The sequence below is a fragment of the Balearica regulorum genome, chromosome 1 (assembly GCF_011004875.1).
Source record: "Balearica regulorum gibbericeps isolate bBalReg1 chromosome 1, bBalReg1.pri, whole genome shotgun sequence".
Taxonomy (NCBI): domain Eukaryota; kingdom Metazoa; phylum Chordata; class Aves; order Gruiformes; family Gruidae; genus Balearica; species Balearica regulorum.
The window spans coordinates 25,236,145-25,258,714 of record NC_046184.1 but is presented as its reverse complement, the minus strand read 5'-3'; the positions used below and the strand labels follow the sequence as shown (position 1 = coordinate 25,258,714).

The 22,570-nt window shown below is 37.6% G+C and overlaps 1 protein-coding gene across 8 annotated transcripts in view; it reads right to left on the bottom strand.

Moving 5' to 3' along the window:
• Window positions 1–22,570, bottom strand: part of CADPS2 (calcium dependent secretion activator 2) — a 319,877-nt gene that overhangs the window by 208,989 nt on the left and 88,318 nt on the right. For all 8 annotated transcript variants that reach the window (XM_075742996.1, XM_075743000.1, XM_075743016.1 and 5 more), the window contains exon 3: window positions 3,522–3,854. In XM_075742996.1, coding sequence (XP_075599111.1) covers window positions 3,522–3,854 — 333 coding nt within the window. The remainder of the gene's footprint in view (window positions 1–3,521; window positions 3,855–22,570) is intronic.

Here is a 22,570-nt window from a genome sequence, read left to right as displayed (position 1 = left end):
ATGTTAAAAGACTGAGACAAAAAGTTGTTCTTCAAAGAAAAACGCATAAAATTCTTATAGCTATGTGGACTGTGTTTGGCAATGTCAGAGAGCTGGTCTATTAATATTCACTTTATTTTTTATTAAGTTCTCATTCTGATTGAATGAACACTGTTTCTCACTGCTATCACACAAAGGATGGAGATTGGCAACCTGTGTGGACCTGCAGTAACCCCCACACTAGCAAAATTACCTGACGAGCTGCTGCAAGATACCCAAGGGTTTAAGAGTTGAAGGGAATGCTCCATTTAGAACAGGCTGGGGAGCAACAGCTGCTGAAAACCAATAAAAAGTTTCTAAATGCTGTGAAAGTCACAAGGAGGAGGCTGGCAGACAATACCTCCTACTGTTACAAATAGTATCCTTGTCTGCTTAGCAGCCCTCTAGGTGCAGGGTAATTCGCTCTTATCATCGACATTGTAAGACATTTTTCTGTTTCCTATTTCCAAAGGGCTGGAAGGAACAAAAAATGGGGGGAAAGAAAAAGACAGAGTTTTCTGCACAAATTATAACTGTACAGATTTGCTGTTAAGGGCAGCTGTTTCTCAGAGCTGCAAAATATACAGAATTTCATATATCTGATTCTCTGCTAGAAGCACAGGCTAGAAGCCAACTCATCAAAACCTCTATCAAAAATACAATTTTAACATCTGTTTGGACTTTCACTTATCTCTCTGCTCCCAGACACTATTGATTATCATTATCTGCAAGTCTCTAGTATTCTAAAGAGCAACGGCAAAGGGAAATGAAAGTGAGCATTTTCATACAAAGACAGATAGAGGCTTCTAGGGCAGAATTAAAACTGCTAGTGCTGACTGAAATCCGAGTCTAATTTCATCTCATCTTCTATAAATACACCGTCAACAGAAAGGAATAAGATACAGCCTAAACTAAAATATTTATTAAAACTATAATGAGAAATAAGGGATTTTGCCAAAGGAGAAAAGGCATTACATTATCAGAGACTGGTTGCTGTCTTTAATATACTTCCTGAAAAGGGTATGACTGTTGTCTTTTTCTTTGCAACAGACTTCTCCTCATACTCTTGGTGTATTACATGCTTGACTGGACCACAGGAACAGGATGTAAAATATATGGATGGTAGCAACTCTGTTGGAGTACATAATGAAAGTTTTTGCTTTAGTAAAATAATCTCCTTGTTGCCTTGAAAACTAAACTTCAGAAAGCTAGAACCTCAAACAAGAAGGGTATAAGCTTGAAGCCTTTCACTCTCCATTCTTCGCAGCTTGAAATATGTAGGTGCTCCTATATCTGCTCCCAAAGAGGTGAGTCTCCCTTTGTTCCTGTTCTCCAGTATTTATATGAATCCAAGGTAAACAATGCGTACTCTGGAGACCTGCACAAGACATTTTACAACCTTCAGTGCTCAAAACCAGGAAGAGCAAGAGAAGAGTCTTCTCTTATGCCCGTTGTGTCATCTCAGCACACATTAGGATGACCAATCAGTCTTTCTCCCTTCCTACCTACCACAAGATTATTACCTCTTTAATTTGCAATTCAAAAACCAGAAAAGAAAATCCTCCCATACTCAAAATTCTACCATAGTAGAAGACAAAAATGGGTCACTGCGATGTTTCAGTCTCTCCATAAGTTACAAACTAAGTACAGACAGAAAATTGTTGACATTTGATAACCAGTTTTGTTCCATGAACATTCCTACAATTAAGAGCCAAAACAAAGAAGCCTTCAAATATACAAGAACCTAGTGGACTGTATCATCAGAAACTCTTCTAGACTAACGGAATGGTTTTTTTGTTTGGTTAATTGTTCAAAGCTCTACAGTCACGTTTGCGATCCTCCAGCACAATGCAGACTAACAGCAGATTTTGACCATTCACAGTGACTCATAAAGTAAGATTTTGCAATCATCAGACACCAGAGGAGGGAGGAATCCATACAGAGTTTCTACTATAAGTAACAGGTTATCTACTTCTGGGGAAAAAATAGTTGTTATTTTTCATGTTTTCAGGTATTGGAACAGGTTGCCCACAGAGTTTGTTAAGTCTATCTCCATTCTGGGAAGTTTTAAGACCTGACTGATTAAGCCCTCCGTAACCTGGTCTGTCCTCACAGCTGACTCTGCTTTGAGCCGAAGGCTGGACTGAATGACCTCCCTAGGTCTTTTCCAAACTGAATTACCCTATGCCTCTATGTTCTAGTGTATAAAAAACCCTCAAATCCCCCAAGATTTCAGTGCTTCTACATCTCATTACGAACTTGTGTATCCCAGAGGTTAGCTTCATGATAACACATGTATGTGAATTAAGAGGCAAAAGGAAAAAGATGGGACAAACAGGAAAAAAAGAGGGAATATTTTCTCTCTTTCTGTTAAAAAACCTGCTCATTCAGAAGTCTCTTTCCACTCTGTTGGTAAACAGCACACAGTGAAAAAAGAAGCCCTCATAATTTGATGCAGAATAAAATATTACACTTTCTCATTATGAAAGTTGGGTCTACGACCCTGAGAAGCATTGAACACCACAGATGTTTCAATCATAGAATAGTTACATGATTTCATGCCACACTACTCCATAAATGAAGCAGGCAACAAAGTCCAAGATTCCTCTTGGTCCCATATTAAGATGGCCCATAACTACAAGCCAACCTTCAGCATAATATATGAAAAAACAGCTTAGCTGTAGTCTGGTGAACTATTTCACAGTGAAAAGCTGTTTAAGCTCAGTTTAAATGCTACACCCACACTGGTCAGTTGCAAGACTTTTAAAAATACCTTGCTTTTTTCAGGTTTTTTGCTCCCTAAGGAATTCCTAATTTATAGTTGCATCCCTATGAAGACTGGCCAGATAAAATATTTTTACATACCATTTACACTACTGATTAGTGATAGATTATACATATAAATCCAAATATGACTGCTGAATAGACTGTTTGTCTTGGCCTCAGCTATTTATGGGCCACATCACTTCTCTCCAACAAAACAACAAAGTAAAAATGTGCAAATTAACTTTTTAGATGGTGTTTGAAATGAGGCACATTGAGTTCTAACATAGCAAACTTCTAGACACCGCATGGCCAAGAGCATCCTGAATTCAATCATCTGTCACCTATCTATTTATGGCAGCAAATTTCTTTTAAAGATGTACACACATACACACAAATGTATGTACAAACATACATACGTAATTTATATGAGGGTATGCAGGTATATAGATCGTAGAACATTCTGCAGAATCACCCAAATCACTGGAGCTGTGACACTGTAAAAGGTCTCAGGAGATCACTCTAGCATAAGTACCATACACTCTGGCATACCCTTTCTCCAAGTGCTCTCCAGTGACCAAATGATGCAAAGATTCCTTCCTGAGGGGTCTCATCTCCTCAGACTGTGAAGACCTACTTAAAACTGAAGGCTTCTGCACACAGGGAGGAAGCACTTGACCTCTTGTTGGTGGAGGGGAGATATTTTGAACACAACACAACCGAGTGACACCAATACTTACTTGGCAGGCATTATAAATCAACTGGTGTTCCAATTTTTTGATTCCTAGAATCTGCTGAAACATTTCATAAAGCTGTTCCTTGCTCAGAATCAGCTCCGATACAGCACTTAAGGCCATTCTATTCGGCTGTTTGCAAAAGTCCTCTTCTCCCCTGTATATGGCATCGTATTTGGCTAGCCAAGAACTTAACACTGTCTCTTTGCTTAATCCATCGATTTCTGGCAAACTTCGGACTCTCTTTTCTATGTTTTTCTTAAAAACATCTCTAAAGTCATTTGCAGAACATCCTCCACTGTGGACCATTCTTGCAACGCGGTCACTCTTGAGAAATACCTTTTAAAAGAAAAGAAGAGAAAAAAAAGAAACACAAAAAGTTAGGCATGGACACAAACATGAAAAAAATCCCTTATAAAGTGATTACAACCTAATATTTTGCTTCTGTGTAAGATGGCTTTATAAGGAAGAGTTATACAGGCCAAGTTTGCTCTATTTTTCATAAAGAAACAAGTGACCATGTTGAAAAAGTAAGTTTCTTCATTGAACAAGTACTTAAACTAAGAAGCTTTTAAAGCATTTATGCATAAATTTACAATAGGTAAGCTAGAACGAAGTTTGACCTAACAGCAGCTAATTTAAAACTTACCTACAAGATTTAATTAATCTTTCCTCCATTAAAGCCACAGAAGTCTAAAGTTACTTGCAAGTAACTCATGGATAAGCTACACTGTCTCAAAACTCAGGACTATGAGTCCTGAGTTAAAATACGATCTTTAAACCAGCCAAGAATCTCATGGAAGATGAGACAGAAATCCAGGGGAAAAAAAGTACTAGAAAAATACTACAATGAATAGTAACAATAGAGAGAAGAAAGACCCAAAGATACAGAACTGGTTGTACTACTGTAGATACAATACTGGAGATACAATACAGGATTCTGTGTAAAAAACCTAAACAAAACCCAACAGAAAACACTCCAAGAAAAACACATTCTGAAAGTGCTGGTGCTTGTTGATACACGTTTCCCTGTAGCATATTTTAAAATGCGGTTAGTTACAACATATCATAATTGATATTGGGCAGAAGGCTGCAGATTAAGCCTAAATGTACTTGCCCAAACAGATTATTCAAAAAAATCATCAGCAGTATCTGCTAATCACATTTTATGCTCAAACTGTACCATGATGGATTTCCTTTTTTGGAAACGTAAGTATCTAAGGTTAAATTCTTATTCATAAAAGGACCTGACATGGTTACCGTCAATTAATAATGATATTAATTTCCTCAAAATGCTACACAAATATTGAACTTCATTTCAAAACAAATAATAATAAAAAATTCCACTCAGCAATAAAACTTATCAACACAAACAGGTACAAGGATATTAAGCCTTTCTTTGTTCTAACAGTCTGTAATTACAATTGATTCATTCCTCCAACAGCTTCACTGGAAAGCAAATAGAAAAAAAAATTTAAAAAATATGACTTCAAACTAACTTCAGCTACTTTATGTTGTTCATGAACAGCATTAAATCTTCCATCACATTAGTTTGCATATCCAATGACAGAAAGCAGATGCAGAAGAATGAATGAAAGTAAGAATATTTATAGGCTCTACCCCCCAAAAATCCTACGTTTATCCTAGATTACACAACCCTATGTATTGCTAATATAACTGGATCAATCTAACAAAAATAAAAATCTGCAAAACATACACTGTAATGTCATCAGAACATCATTCACCTTTCATTTTCTTCTTTCAGTCATATTATTCAAAACCATTAATCCAGAATGCATGGGCTGAAAAGCTGCTACCACTTCCCTTGACTTATGAACCAGACTAATTCAAAACTTATTTCTGATTTTGAGGTGGATTTTCTAGGTGACTGCAGGAAAAATCTGTTCCATTTTTTCCATACTGACCCATGGAAGGGGAGTACTATTGTAACACTTGGTGCCCGTAACGTTGACCAAATGATGACATGTTCACATTGGGCAAAACAACAGATACGTGAAAAACAAAATACAACTTGCCTGTATCCCTGACCTTAAAATGTTCACTTCTGAAGTGTTTTGGGTCACAAACTGTATTTGTATTAAATATTCAAAAATTATTCCAAGATAATTCTTTCGCAAAAGGAAGTAACTCAACATATAAACCCAAGGTGGGAATAACAGACTATAAAAAGTACATGGTTGGTTTTGAAAAGGATTCCATTGGACCTAAAGCTCTTATTGTACTACTTCTTTTTGAATGGCAATTTACCAAAAATTTTCCTGAAGGAAAAAAAATGTATCATCATATTTAAAATTAACTACTTGTATTTGAGATAATTAAAATATAATAATAATAGCTGAACAGAAAGACTCCATTTTTAAGACTTTGTTTGCAACAGAAAACCATAAGAGAATGGAAATTCAGTTAGGAGTCTACCATATGTGCCTCAAATTTGACACAGTAAGATGCATTAAAAAGCTATTAAATGTCTCGTTATTCCTGTTCCTGAAAGACATATGGTACACTTCATGTTAAATGCAAAATCCTTTGCTTCAGTTATATTTCCTGCGATTTGTCTCCTCAGTGTCAAAGCTTTTCTGAGCTGTTTTATGCTGCATTTTTAATAAATTCTAAATGATACTTATAGGAATTACTACTATATGGGAAATAATATCCCATCAGTTTCATGCCAGTGGAGTTATTGTTTCCACCATTGTTCCAGAAAGCCAGTTTGGCTGAGTATCTGTGGGTCCAGAGTCTAAGCTAGGACTGCAAATTGGAATACATACATGCTTTACAACACTGGTGGTACTTTCTTGGCAGCATTCATTTTTACAATGAAATATATAAGCTTTTATAGTAGTCCTAATGTAGTTCGCCACTTTTTCTTTAATGTGGTTTATACGTGCAGACCAATTATCCCCATTAGGGAAAATATTTGTGTTGATATCTATCTTTAAAGCAAAATACTAATTAAGTACATTCACTAAATTGTCAGCTCTTCTTCCCTTTAATCCTGTATTTGGATTGTCTGATCATCAGACTTAGTTCTAATTAAACAATCATTCAAAAACCTCCAGTGTTAAAATGTTATATCTCAAGTATCTCAACATTAGGAGAGAACTGGAGAGAAAAAATATTAAAGGTTTGAATGTAAAATATAAAATACCACAAGAAGTTACTGTGGGGACAAATAAATCTATTTCTACAGGGAACTAGATTTGGCAGATCAGCCATGATCATTTGGAAATCCTTGTTTTATTTAGAAATAATTTGTCAGGAGTCAAAGTTTTTAATGAAGTAATTCATGTTTCTACCAACGTTTTCTGGACTTACTCAAAGAAATCCTGGGTGACGCTCTTTGTCAGTTGGCACTTACTGTTTTAGTATCATTATTGGTTCCTTTAACCTAAGTCAACATTCACTTCATGTTACCCACTGCTAACAAACTATCAAAAACCAAAAAGAAAAACTCTATTAACATATACAATGCATTCAGGAAAAAACAGATAGTTAAAAGGCAGGTTTTGATGGGCCCAATATATCCACCTTGAGGAACTTTTTCAATTCACATTATTTAGAGCCCTTCTAAATACTCTGAGACACACCTACAGTCTTTGATGGACAAAATTCGCCTCATATCATAACCATTCAAAGATGATCATGTAAAGATTTAAAAAAAAAAATTAAAAATACTCAATTTCTTCTTCCCTTATAATTACAGTAACAGTTATCATTTGCATCTATCTACTGAAGTAGGGTTTAAATTCACTTTTTTCCCATCATTATACATATGCAATTTCATCCGTTGCAAATGCTAGTAAGAAGCTTAATTCAAAATAGTCTTTAGCACTGGATAGTTACATTAAAAGTATATTTCTGTTTAGAGATGAAAAGAATCATTATTTAGCAGTGCCTACAACTTGAGAAAATACTTGAAATATTAAACAAAGAACTGTTTTTACATCTTCTATTGCATACCCCTTGAATTATATTTCTATTTATCGCACATCATACCAAATTTAAGTAATTATATATGCAGGCAACACAAACATGAAAAATCTTATTCTCTACTGTAAAGCTTAGAAAAAAGTATAAGCAATAGGCAAATGAGTTTGCATAAACTCAACTGTAGAGACCTTTTGCCTTTTCTTTATAAACGGATTAAATATGAGGCCCATCAGGCCATGCATTACAAACTTTTATATGTGTTTTCTTTCATTTGAAAGACACATAGTGATGGACTTTTCTATTAAGGTCACCTTTTTAACCAGTTTGGAAGAAAAAACCCCAACACAATAGTTATAAATATCTATAATGTTTCTACCAGTTTGTGTAAGTGCTGTTATTAATAAAAACTAACATCTTGTAATTCTGCTACACATACCAGTAAAACATGACCTTTCAGCTCAGTATATCAGTTCTAGCAGAGCCTGACTCAACTCTAGAGACAGCACCAACTGGTAACACATTAAGCTCGCACTGACCAAATTATTTCACAAGCTCTTTTATTCTCTGGCAGAAAACTTTGCAAAAGGGTTTGATAAAGAGAAAATTTACGATCTAAGCCCCTCCCTTTTAAACAAAGGATTGCAAAAACAAGCAAACAAAAAAAGGGTGCTCTAAACACTACATTACCTCAAAAGCGATTTTTCACCAAAATCTCACTTCCATACTAACGTTCTCTTCCAAAGGAAAACACAGAGAGTAACTCCCCATATTTTTAATTGCAAAAATGTTGTGTCTACAATACAAACCTCTTGCAGGATACCACTCACATCTGTGGTATATCCAGTGCTATAAAATAAAATCCCTTGGGTTTTTTTTTGTAATAATTTATAATGGAATGCTTTTTTCAACATAAAGTTGCCTTCTTATTAACCACGTGAAAACTGAAATTTTACTTTTGGGGAATATAAGTGTGTGTGTGTGTATATATACATATATAAAAATGCATATGTGTCTGTAATGCATGTGTGTTTACACACACACACAGAGAAAAGCATTGCAGTCAGTCAGGTTCATTCACTACCTATTTTGGCGACAAACTGAATTCAGCTATCACTTACTACTTCTTTTGTTTTGAGTACAAGTTTTGTGTGGTAACAGGATTTTGTTTGAATTTTGAAATTCAAAAGGGTGCTGAGAAGGGCAGAAGGACCACAGGAATGATTTCTCAGTCTCTGAATAGGAAACTCCTTACTCATTTGGCCCCTGTACACCTAGTAGTGCAACTGCACTGAGATTCTCCTCTTCATTAAGCAGCACTGAGAACTTAATTTGCCACAAGAGGAGCGAAAGATTTTTCTTCATTTTTGACAGTGACTGCTGTTCCTCTACCTTTGAGGCAATCACATTTACACTCTAGACACGTCCCATGTCTTCACAGCCAGGGCTCAACGCATTTCTCAAGGAAAAGATGGCTGCAGCTCCAAATGCACACTACGTCTAGACATACTAGACATCATCTGAACCAGCTTCCTTATTGCCATTCTTTACAACACACAGTTCCAGTTGCCTAATAGCTTTTTTTCATTTCTGTTAAATTCTGCCATTACTGGATCCAAGCTCTTGGCATCCTGCACGTTCCAGCCCAGTAATAGGTGGAATAAAACACCACAGCCTTCATACACAGAGAGGGCCTCTAACTGTTCACCCAGGAGTTGTAGTAGCTTCCTACTTCTATTGCGTGCCATTCTGAATTAAGCATACATGTCCTTGTCTTCCATGCTACCAATCACAGCTGTAACAGTATCCTCTGCACTGATGTAGACCATAGGAAATGCTTCATTACCTACACGTGGACATTTATAAGTGATTGCACCAATTGCTCCAATTTTGCTTGTGAAAGCATACTACTCCTCCTAATTGGACTATCCAGGTCTCTGTTTTTGTTGGCCTCCTGAAGCTAAGTTGCTGCAAGCACTGCAGTGTGGTCATTTGGGTAGCACCACCAATGCAGACACATTCTTTAATGGTGAAGTTCTTCCAAAGACTCCACTGAGTGCTGACTCCCACACGGTCCTCTTGTCAGCCTGGAACAAAATGCTTAGGCAACCAATTCCCAAGGTTTTGGTGAGGGTGAGGATAGATCCACTGTCCCCAAGATAACAGTACCCCCAATTTCATCTGCTTGTCATTGTTACTTATTATACAACACTTTAATCCTACATTCCTTAAATATCAATGCCCCTACGTAAATCTTTAAAGTTTAGTTTAATCTCTCTTTCTCTCAGGAAAAAAAAAAAAAAAGCAAATTTCACTGTAAGGCATGTAAGGAAAGTTCAGCCTCTGACAACATCACACATTCCACCTTTCAAGTGTTTCCAGAGCTTTCAAACCGTATTCCACACATAAGTTTTAAGTGTACTGCTATGTGAGGGCCAAACGCTGTCCCTCCTACGTTGGCTTACAAAGACGGAGGAGCCAGCTAGTTAGTATCTAGATCTCCAATGTATTTACTCATGCCAATGTACTGCAACTGATGCTTGGGCCATCCTTAAAACACACTAACATTAAACCTGAACTTTTTCATATAACTAAGAAAAAAAGGTGGTTGGATAAGGCTTACAGATATTTCGCTTTGGAGATTTATTTCAGGAAAACCCTATCAACCAGACACAGATATACAACCAAACTCTTGAGTTTATGACACAGAATGAATTTTTTAAAACGGCCAGTAATTTTCAGGGCTAAATTGAGCTCTAAAATTTGTGCAAAATACAATAATTCTCTTTACAGGAACTAAAAGGAATTGAAATAAGTTTCTTACTTAAAAAAATGATGTGACATGCATCATCATACTGTGCTAGAAGCATTACTTGATGCAAAACAAACCATAGGGCATTTACTGTGTGATATTAAATAGCACCTTTGCTGCTACTGCAGCAGCTCCTCAAAGCTTCTCATACAAAAGCTCATTAGCAACTCTCATCACAGTCAACAGCTCTCACCCACTTCTTAAAGTCCTTCCTGTTCCACAGGAATAAAATTACTCCCCATTTCAGTCCTTAGTGTGAGCAATATTCTCTGGGACCAGCTCACACAGCCCTCAGGAGTTCTACTGTATTCTGACATTGCACAGTGCATCGCATCAGGAATTAGGGCTGGTTTGATTAAGGTGCAAAAAACTTCTGACAGTTTAGAGAACAGCTTCCACAACTACGAATTTTAGGAACAAAGGCTTATGCCCAGTAGGAATAAAAATACATTATAACCAACACTGTTTACTGCTATAACCAGGAGCTGCAGAAAAAAACATTGTTTCAGATATGATGTTCTCACTGCACTTAGGAGAGTCTGGAAAGAAATAAAAACCACTGCAAAAATTATGAAGTTGATGTTTAGATTAGGTTTAGTCTGATCAACTAATCAGACTACAAGAACAAGATCATTTTGGGTCAAAAATAAATAGCTTATGCAGTAGCTTTGACAATCTAATAGTACATATTATTTACTTTTTATGCTAGTTGAATAAAATTACTGCATTAGCCATGGAAACAGCATTTATATTCTATGAAGAGACTAATAGTTACCAATGCATTTTAATAACTACTTTTAATAACTACTGGCTGCTGAACATGAGTGGAAATTGAACTACTAACTGAGATTTGCTCAGTATTTTGAAATCAGAAATTTTTTTTTATGTTTTTAGAAAAAAAATATATGACTGGCTTGCAGGTTGTCTTCCTCCGTCATTCCCTTTCACCCCCTAGAAATATCCTCCAGGAAATATTTTTATTTTTTTCTCAATGAAATTATCAGAGTTAAATGGCCATTTTTCTTTATCTACGTAAGTCTTCAGAACAGAGTCCTTACCCTCAGGTAAAAGCAAAAGATACTCAAATTTTAAGAGATCACACTAATAAACTCCTATTTCCCCACTTAAGTATTTCTACCATGATTTTGTTAATCACAGGTTTCTTCTCCTAAAAGTATACTCCACTGTATAGTCTTCCCTAATTTAGGGGGAAAAAAAAAGCTGAAATAAAAAAAATCTTAAATTTTGGTTAACAGCCAGTTAAGAGTAATGGTTCAGAAACCACCACAGGTAGAAATCTTAAGGTTTTCTTTGTTTTCTTCAACTCTTTTGGGCGATATCAGGCTACGCATTGGACATTTCCCACAGCTTAGCAACCAGATTTCTGTAAAAAAACCACCAAACCCAAACTCTTGCAAATTAAAATGTGTGCTACTTCTCTAGGCTTACATGCTTGTAAGCATACTACACAACATTGTGCACTGGGATTTGTTTCTTTGTCTCCTTTTTGAAATTCGTAGAAGCAATTGCCCAAAGTCTCCCCAAATTTCTGTTCCTGATGGCTACACATTTCACTGACTCATGTACGGCAACGTTCATGCCTTGGGGACAAGAACAAACAGAGCTGTAGTGACAATCACCATAAAAAATCCACAAAACTATTTCACCCAGAAGCAGTGTTTTCTCCTGGATTCATTTGTTAAAGTTATCCAGATGCCCTTTTGGAACAAGCCTATTTATCCTCCTTTCAAGGCTGACAATAGCAACGATAGTTTTTGCACCCTGGTGAGACATAGCAAATTATGTACAGTTGCCTGTATGAGCATAGTTGTGGATTACTTTAGCAATAGCTCTACTTCCTACAGCCACTGCTATCTTCTCTTTAAAAGTACGGTCTCCCCTTCCACCAAGCCCCAGAGTTCATCGGCTGTCTCAAGCGTGTTGAGGGATTTTGTGCTCTGTAGTATTGGCCCTCAGGGGGTACCAGCACTTCTAGAGAACTTCTCTTCTAGAGAAGTTATTCTCCAACTATCACCCAGCTGTGTGACTTCAAAGTGGTCCAATTTCCCTCCTGAGTGACTTCGCTTGCACAGGCAATGAATGTTCACATGGTGTGAGATCTGTGCAGGATGACCCACAGCCACAAGTTCAACACTGGCAGCCAGAAAGAGGCAAATCCTCTTCCCCAAAGATGAGGCTCAAGTACCTTCATGCTAGACCCTGCAACTACAAGCAAGTAATGACAAAAATGACTTCTCATCTTCCAGTTGTCTATGGCAGGGAGAAATTAGCTGATAAACTGGTAAAAGGACAGCAGAAATAGATCTGCATTATTTCAAAATGCAAAATGTTGTGATGCTTGATTTGTTGAAACACAAGAAACAGCAGACGTCTCAGTAATTCTGTGTTCAGTAATGGAACTGAGACATCTGACGTGCCGCTAGGCAGAAAGCACTGTTCCCTCTGCATATTGCTTTCCTCCTGGCTAGGATATCATAAGTCTGCTGTGGACAAGGCCATGAGGTCTGAAATCACACCTATATGGTCCACTTATCATTCCTATTTAACTGTGGAAGTAAATGTGTAAATGTCCCTGGAGACTGAGCAGTTTCTGTACAGGCCTAGGCTTTTCTGTCCAACAGCTTTCTCCTGTAGATGCTTCTCCAGACCTTCAGATATAGAAGAAAGAACAGACCGAACAGACTGAATCTAGAACAAATCATTAAGTTCAATAGTTCCAAAACAGAAAGGGTACTCCAGCTGTCAGCCTGCCCAGGGGAAGATGTTATTTACCATCATAGCAAGAGAAACTTAAACTCCATGCTAGACATGAGATGTTTTCAACATCCATCTTTTTAATGTATTGCCTGATACAGAAAATAAACACAAGTGGAAGTATTTTGTACTGAACAACACCAAACCCCAAAGGGAGGGAGAAGAGTTTTATGCTTTGAAGCACACATGTCTTTGCTTGCAAGTTAAATGCAGGGGTTGTCTTGTCACCAAGCCAGACAAGTTACCAACAATCCATTCCTATGCTATTTTCCCAGTTTATTCAACACTTGGCAACTAAACCAGACATGAAACTATTTCAGCATGGAGATACAAAGCAGAGGTTTTCCTTGACCATGTAAGGAACTTCTTACTCCACTGTGTAAAGCTGCAACAAGTTCATTGTCCTTGGTTATATCCATCGCCATCTACTTGGCAGAGGAGTAATTTGCAAAGCCTCTTTTTGCCAAAGTATATTTTCTTGGTTAGAAAAGTGAAATTCAGCAAGCGTTAGGAGGTCATCAACACATTGCTTCCAGAGTACTTTGCCTCTTTACAAGAGCTGAAAACTGCTCCCCAACATGCTGATCTGGCCTGACCAGAACTCCTCCTTTTGGGGACCAACGGAAAGCTCAAGGTGGCGACAACGTCAAAGAGTCTATTTTATCTATCTCTATTTGCTGACTTTTTGGTGTTTGTTTAGTGTTGTACAAAATACAACAAACCCCAGCACTATATCTTACAACAGTGTTTATCTCAGGATACAATCTTTCTAGATCAAACATCCAATTTCTTGCATTAACTTTGAGAAAAAGTGAAGTAAATGAGCAAGTACAATAAGGAAGGGAAAACAGTCTTTCACTTCACTGAATTTTCCTCTGGAGTCACTTGTGGTTGTAATTTTTATTCCACTTGATTGAAAAGCAGAAGTTATGTGAGTGATAGTTTTCATCATTGGTATTGCACTGGGCTTATTTTGTCAGAGATTAAAAGAATTGGCTATTTCATTTCTCTATTGCCATTAATGTTCTCCTGCATTAACCATTTTCACCTAAGTATGGATTAATAGCTTTTAGTTTGAATGAACATATGACTATATCTCTATTTTTAAACATAATACCAGGCAGACAGAGTAGCTCTGCTGAGATCTTTCCGGTCCCTATTCCCCACCACCACTCTAAATATTTTCATTTAAAATGAGAAGGACGCTCTTTCAGAATATATTTTTTTATGCATCAAGATCACTTTTTCATTTCCAATTTATATATTATGCCAGTGCAGATGAATGCTCAAAAAGCACATGAGCGAATAGAAATTGGTCTGAAGCCACCTAAAACGTCATCATGTAAACATTATTTTTTTCTTTGTTTTCGCAACCAAAACAGTGTCAGCAAACTGACAGCTTAAGCAATTAACCTGCCACTGTACTATTTCATTTTGGTGGTTTTTTTTCCTGGTGGGGTGGAAAGGGTGCTGTTGGGTAGGGAGAAATGTTAAAGCATTGAGTTCACTCTGTGGTCTAAGGAAACTGGAAAAGAACCGACACACCATGAATACTGCAAAACTTGGATAGTCACTGGAAAACAAAGACAAGAGTAGACCCCTCTTAAGCCTTGCAAGGCTTAGTGATGACGTCTCATCTTTTAAGATAGCATCTTTCTCCTGCTATGATCCCCCAGAAGATTAAAGGAGTAAAACCCCATCTAGTTCATAACTTTGCAATGTCTAAACTCTCAACAGAGAAAAATGAAAAGTCTCAGTATTGTGCCTCCCTCTGTATTTATGTACTAAGAGAAAGGAACCATTCAGAGGAGAATAAGGACACTTAGTCCTACAACCCCTGTTTAGCTATGCAACTCACCCATTTTAGACCCCTTTCTACATGCTGGGAAAGGGCAGACTCATCCAGAAGACAACTCAGAGTAGTTAAGCTCTGCTCTGAAGCACTCCCTGGAGGAACCTCTCTCTCCACAATGAGGACAGAGAAGCTCACACATATTCATTGTCCACACTGTTCTACAAAGCATCTCAAGGCAAGTGGTGAGAATGCTTTCCAAAAGTTTCTAAATTAGCCAAACAGAAGGCTTCAAATAATTTTGCAAGTAAAAGGATGGAACAACATAGTCAAGTTTAAGTGCAAGCTGATGTGATAGATAATACTTGCTTCATGATGACAACATATTTGATATTACAGAAATTGCCTCCTTGACCCCCCCCCCAAGACAATCTGTACTCCAAAGTGTTTCCGTTTTAAGAGGAAGACATGAATAACAGAATACGAGTGAAAATGCAGGCAAGGACAATGCATCATGAAAATGGGACTGTTTGGGGAATTGTTTGTTTTGTTTTTACACTTAAAATGCATTATTATTTGCCTGTCTGGACATTTCTGTTACAGCAATATCATCACTCATTATAATGCATTTCTATTCTAGAAAGTGGCACAGAGGTTATACTGAGCTATTAGACACCAAGCCATTGGCACATAGGATTTAGCTGTTAACTGTAGTCTTACAAATGTTTTTATCCCACTACAAGTTTCTTAAAAAGTCAGTCTTTATCATAAATACATTCCCTTCTCTCCCCCATTATAAAGTGTAATTTCTGTGTGTCAAAAAACAACAATACATTTTCCTTGATTAATTTTTCACAAGGGTGATCAATTCATGGTGTTGGTAGAAAAGTTATAATACACATAAAAGCTTCAAAATGCATGCTGAATCTTAAATCCTTCTTTAGATTTAATAATCACCCAGCTGGCTACACTTCAGACAGCAATGCTTCAATGGGAAGATTAATGAACATTTGGTCTGTGGTTTAATCCCGCTAGATTTCAGTATGCAAAGTGCAAACTTTTATAAATTAGACTATTTTTATGCATTCCAATTATATGTCAAGGTCCAAATAGCTTTAATGGTAACTTTGAGGCTTCTTAGTCATAGTTTGCTCTCTCTTTAGAGTACTTCAGTTTTTGAAAATATTCATTTACTCTACTACAGTATTCTCTAGACCATTTTAAAGATTACTTTTCAATACATCATCCCAAGTCAGAAATACCTTCAATTCCTTATTTATTTATTTGATACAAACCTCAGTTCTTTTGCCTTGCTAGCAGTATATTCTATGGCAAGGATTTAACTGAGCAAAAGTTGTGTGATTTAAGACACAAAAGTGAACAGTAAGTTCCCTACAGCCACATTGGTCAGTTAATGCCTCTACCTTTTACAGTGACAACTGCACCTTGCCAAGCTCCTGCTGCCCCTGACCTCTGAGGTGCCCATACCCTTCAGATACTGCATAAAGTCCAAAAGGATGCTACAGCCCAGGTAAGAAAATCTGCACCCAGGTTGGGGCGAGAGGGAAGATGTCACAATTCCCAGCAATGAGTATGGGGTAGAGAACTGAGGGTGGAAGAAGGAAGGAAAACCACCACCTCCACGATCTTGAAAAGTTTTCCATCTCTAGTTTGCTCCTTGTTCAGTTTCAAGACTTCATTCTCTTTCTCTTTTCTCCAATTATGGGCATTGGTTTCAATGAACTAGAAAGATATAGGAAGGTATACTTCTTTTTTATCTTTTTTTTAAAATGCTAGTAGTAACTATACAGATATTCCAAAATATTTTCAAGCTAAGCCAGGCAAGAGCTTTGGCAAGAAATGCAAATGGTATACAAGTCAAATGTAATAAGCAAACAAACATTACCCTCCTGCTGTAAAAACAGTGCTACTTACGCTAAGATAAGGCTTAAGTGATTTGGTTATTGAGACTAGCCTATTTGTCAACATCCTAATGCATTTTTAATGCGCAGAGAGAAGAGCGTGCATCTCTTGTCACCTCTAAGGCTAAATCCTAAACACTGCAAAACCAAAGTCTGATCACAAATTCTTCTCGTTTCACTTTTCATTTTGTTATTCCAATTTCTAGTCATAATTCCACTAATGCATAAGATTTTTCAGTTTTACTACAGCTTCTTCTAGACTATTCTGAAAACATGTTTCCCACTTGCTTATCTAAGAAGCAGACTCACAGTGATCTAAATAGTTTTTACAAAAAAGGTAACTCAATTTGGTGTCAGGCTATTTGGAAACATTTGCACTATTCGTCTGCCAACTTCTGAAACACATTACTCATACCAAAAGCCTTCTGCCATCTTCAAACACAGATTTTCTAATTTGGTGCTCTGAAAAGCCCAGAATAATCCCTCAAGGTTTTTTATTTTAATCATAAATTTTATGATAGCCAGAAACAACCTCCTTATCATGCCCACTTCTACAAATGATTGTACCTTCCAAGACACTTGTATTACAGATTAATTTACATACATATCTTAATCACTATTTAAGTAATGAAAAAAATCAGTTAGAAAAAAGCAGTAAGCCCTGTATTTAGAATTTATATTGTCGATGTTGTTGCAGAATTAATGCTTCCACTCAGTGAAACATTTCAGATTATCTTACCTTTAAACTAAGAATTGAGCCCATAAATCACGAAACAAGGAAAAAGCTAGTAAATTTGAACAGGTAAGGGATAAAGATTAAGAGAAGGAACAAAACTATAACGGGAGGCAGCCTATTAGAAGGTAAGTCTAATACCTGCGGCATCCACAAAGTCAGTACATAGCTGCCCAACAAGAGAAAAAAAGTGAACTCTCTATTGCGAAGCCAAGGAGGAAAGAGTTTTTAGAAGATTGTTAGATACAAACTACAAAGCCCAGCACACTGGAATGCAGCTGCGTAGCAGCACTGCCACATCTCAGAGCACGTGCTAGTGGAGCCACCAATCAATTGGAGGCACCAATCAACAATGCACGCAAGCTACAGCAAACACAAGAAAGCTGCCTCGGCACTACCTGGAGTTGCCCTCACTCTTCTCGCTCAGCGCATCCAATTGGTTTTGGCAGGTTCTTCACACACTGAAAGTGCCAAGTTCAACATCTTTAACTTCCAAGATAATATATATTTTGGCAGGTTGCATTTGGAATCTGTCTGCATTAAATTATACCAAAAATCGTGGAGCTTCCGGGCACAGAGCAAGGTGCAGCATCACTCTTGTAATCAGGAAGCAATTACAGCTGCAATGTCATCAAGTAAGAGACTGGCAGTGAAATGATCGTAGAGGCAGCTCCTTGTCAAAAGGGATGAAAACTTCACTGTCACTCTCAGCCTTTGATCTTTTAAGATGCAAAGAACAACTGACACCAAAATAAAACAACATCCAGCTGAGCAGCCACTGCTAGGTTTGAACAAACCCTACATTAAAACGGCAGCAAAGGCAGTTATGTTTTAATGTCAGCAACAGAAACAGATTTATATTGAAGTTTGACCAGATCTTGGTTTTAATTTGAATAAAGATTCATTATAGTTTTCCAGCAATTCTTACTTGAACTTAATTAAAAGAAGCAAGATGCTACTTTTCTAACAGCTGCCTTTACCTACGTCATTTGAGATAAGACTCTACAACAACTTATGTCCCACCTTCATTTTAAATTGAGCACATCAGAAAATATCGAAGCGTCCAAATTCTAAAGCTATGTTTTATAAAAAAATTTGAAATAGTAATCTAGAAGAAGGAAACTCTGAATACCAAGAACTCAGATCCACTGGGTAACCCAGATAAAACAGTCCTTGAACTCAAAATCTACTGTCCAGCAGCCCTTCATGGTGGACTCCTTTTCCCATGGTTTTGTTTTATAGCCTAGAAACTTCCAATGGCTTCCTGGTCCCCAGGAAAGTAATTTTCTTCTTTATTTCCTGTTAGGCTGGATCTGTTCCCTGCTGGAAAATCCCGGGGAGATCTTCACATCCAGGAAGATGGAGCCTCCTCTCATCAAGTCTCCCCAACCTGGTGTGCAGCAACCACTGAAACACAGCCGAGTCCCTTTCTCTTGCCTGCCCAGACACACTCTGAAGTAACCACTAAACTGAACAAAGGCATTAAACCAGATGCACGCTCCACACCACTGCTCTCTTCATCAAAAACACTGTTTATGAACATTATGCCCATCAAGTTATCTAGTAAGCAACTCATAATGTAAGAAAAAAGGTGTTTTGTTATATGTTGTCAAATATTGCATGGTTCCAGTGCAGAACTAGCATTGCTAACCCTAATTTGCTAGAATTTTCTAGATATTATGCTTGTGTTCACTATGCTTCATCTAGTGCTTTTTATTTGTTTTTAATTTTAGAGCAAACCTGAAGCTGGGCTTCCATTCAGCAGCATTATTCAGAGAAGAAACAACTAAGGACTGGAGAGAGCTTCAAAATAACCCATTATACTGAACAGACTTTAGTTGAAATGCTTTATAAGCAATATGAATTTCTGATTCCAACACAGCCGTAAAGAAGAAATCAATGTCATCAATCTCAAACCCAATGAAACTGAGTTATTGACTTTCTCATCTTTTTAGATGACATCTTCTGGTATATCAATTAGGATCAGAGGACAGTAATTCAGTTTTCCTCATTTTATCTAGTTGGGAACTCTAGAAACATTGCAGAAGAAAAGTTGCATTTTCTAATCTGTGCAAATAGGAGTAGGAAATAAATGTACTATAGATATGTACCCCAAGTACACAGAGGTGGCTTCTCCCTTCCTCCCCTGACTTTTCCTTTTTCATTCCTGTAGGTGTTTAATTGCGTTCACTTCACTTTGTGTCTGTAAGAATCATGAGCTACACAGTACATGGAGAACATAATATCAAAGCTCTTTCACATGTCAGAACAGTCATGATTATCTGCATCTAAAAGTGAAAAAGAGTGTGTGCAGATGGGGGTTTGACATCTACACGTCTTTTAAGTATCTCCAGGGATGGTGACTTAACCACTTCCTTGGGCAGCCTGTTCCAATGCTTCACAATCCTTTTGGTGAAGAAATTTTTCCTAATATCCAATCTAAAGCTCCCCTGTTGCAACTTGAGGCTATTTCCTCTTGTCCTATCGCTTGTTACTTGGAAGAAGAGACCAACAGCCACCTGGCTACAACCTCCTTTCAGGTAGTTGTAGAGTGCGATAACGTCTCCCCTCCTTTACTCCAGGCTAAACAACCCCAGTTTCCTCAGCTGCTCCTCACAGGACTTGTTCTCTAGACCCTTCACCAGCATCGTTGCTCTTCTTTGGACACGCTCCAGCACCTCAGTGTCTTTCTTGTAGTGAGGAGCTCAAACACCGTACTTGAGATGTGGCCTCACCAGTGCCGAGGACAGGAGGACAATCACTTCTCTAGTCCTGCTGGCCACACTATTTCTGATACAAGCCACGATGCTGTTGGCCTTCTTGGCCACCTGGGCACACTGCCAGCTCATATTCAGCTGGCTGTCCACCAACACCCCAAGGTCCTTTTCTGCCGGGCAGCTTTCCAGCCACTCTTCCCCAAGCCTGTAGCGTTGCCTGGGGTTGTTGTGACCCAAGTGCAGGACCCAGCACTGAGCCTTGTTGAACCTCATACAACTGGCCTCAGCCCATCGATCCAGCCTGTCCAGATCCCTCTGTAAATCCTTCCCACTCTCAAGCAGATCAAGACTCCTGCCCAACTTGGTGTTGCCTACAAACTTACTGAGGGTATACTTCATCTCCTCGTCCAGATCACTGATCAGCCCCAAGGTGACGGGGGTTGGGAGCATGAAAACTACATCTCCTATATAATTCTCCATCAATGAGGAGACTGACTGTCCTCTCAATCAAGGAATCTACTCCATCTTCCTACTATGGCCCAGACATAGGAAGTTGGCTCTCCAGATTACTGATATTATAAAATCCACCTGGGAGGAAGCAGTCTGTATATTCTTATTCCTCTTCCAAGCATGTTAATCTGTTTTAACCAGTGATCAATTAATCTAGAATATATAAATAAAAGCATGAACAAATTGATGGAGATAAGCCTTAAAGAAGATGAAATGCCAACAGAGTAGGCAGGAAACCAGATAAAAACTCTGAAGGAGCTATTGCTATTACAGTTCCTAAAATGAGAAACTGCTTGCAAGCTTGACATGATCTTGTTTCCATCATTACAAACAAATATCTGACCTTCTGAGCAGAGAATCTTCCTCAGGTACCATGTGTTAATTCTGATAACTCAAGGGAAACCTAGCTTGTATTTAACTACTAATATATCAAAGGAGGTATCTATTCTGATCTTAAAGGCTCCAATCAACCAGTTCTTATAGAAGTTTACCCAAAAGCCAAAGAGTTAATTACTGCCATGTTAATTACTATCTTTTTTTTTTCTTTTGTTAACAAGAAAAATAGCTAAAAGCCCTGTCTCGTTAGACTACAACTGGTTCCATAGTAGTTACAGGTAGTATTTAGAGAAGATGCTGAGGAACACCATTGGCATTTTAATTTATAGCACTGCTAAATCAAAGGCAGAGAAAATGCATCTTTGCCTTGGTAACTATGGCTTTTTTTTGTTTTCCCTCCACCTTCAAGGGATACTTCTCTTACCAATCTCCTATGCTTCATATATTCTCAGTTATACTGACCGGTACCAGTTCCAGCTGTTTTACACTCACATTATACTCAATTGCAGGCTTTCCTTCCTCTTGGATATGGTTGCTTTCACTCACCATATTTGCAATCATGGTTTGTGGGTAATCAACTTTTACTAAACAGCTCCTAATCTTCCACATCTGTTTTTTTCCTCCCAACCAGTGAATCTTACCAGTTTCTTAAGCTTCAGGAAGCTAGTGATTCTGCTCCACTTCAGGAACTGCAAGAGTAATTGCATTTACTCCAGCAGCCTTGCTGAAGAGCCCTTATCATCTGCAAACTGTTTTATATACACAGATATACACATAAGTATATATATGCATGTATACACTTTATGTGTATATATACACATAAGTATAGATATGCATATATACACATAAATATAGAGATATATACACACACACATATAAATGATGCCCTTTCCTATGGTTCTTTTAATTCTGCTATATCCTTTTCTAGACATTGAACAAATGTAGCAGTAAACAGCAATTAAAGTCATGCAGAATAATTATGGTTTTGGTTTTTTGCTTGAGTAGTCTTCTCTGTAGAGTTATCACTTGCTCTCTACAGATCACAGTTTGGTTTCTGCCATCTGAAAATATGCTGCAGCTTCCTGAAGATGTCTGTCCCCTTCAGTTGACTACTGGGAGCATTTGTATGACTACTCACTTGGATTTTACAGCTCAACTTACTGGAAATTATTTTCAGCTTTTAATTCACATGCTCTGCTTAACTGACATTTGTTTAGATTGCTCTTTACTATTTAGTAACTGATTTTAACAGATATTTTTCCTATTTTTTTCTAGGATATGATTTATGATCTCATTTACAAACAATGTATTATCCCAAAGTGACTGCTTTCTCCTATGGTTTACTTTTAAAAATCTGGTACAATCTTTTTCTAATTTTAGGTACCAGCAACCTAGTTCTTTTCTGGCTTAGGTGATGCCCATTTTTTTCATACAGCCCTCTGACTGCCGAAACTTTTGCTAGTTCTTAACAAACCTCCTCCTCCTTGCAACATTTTCCTCAAGAACATAC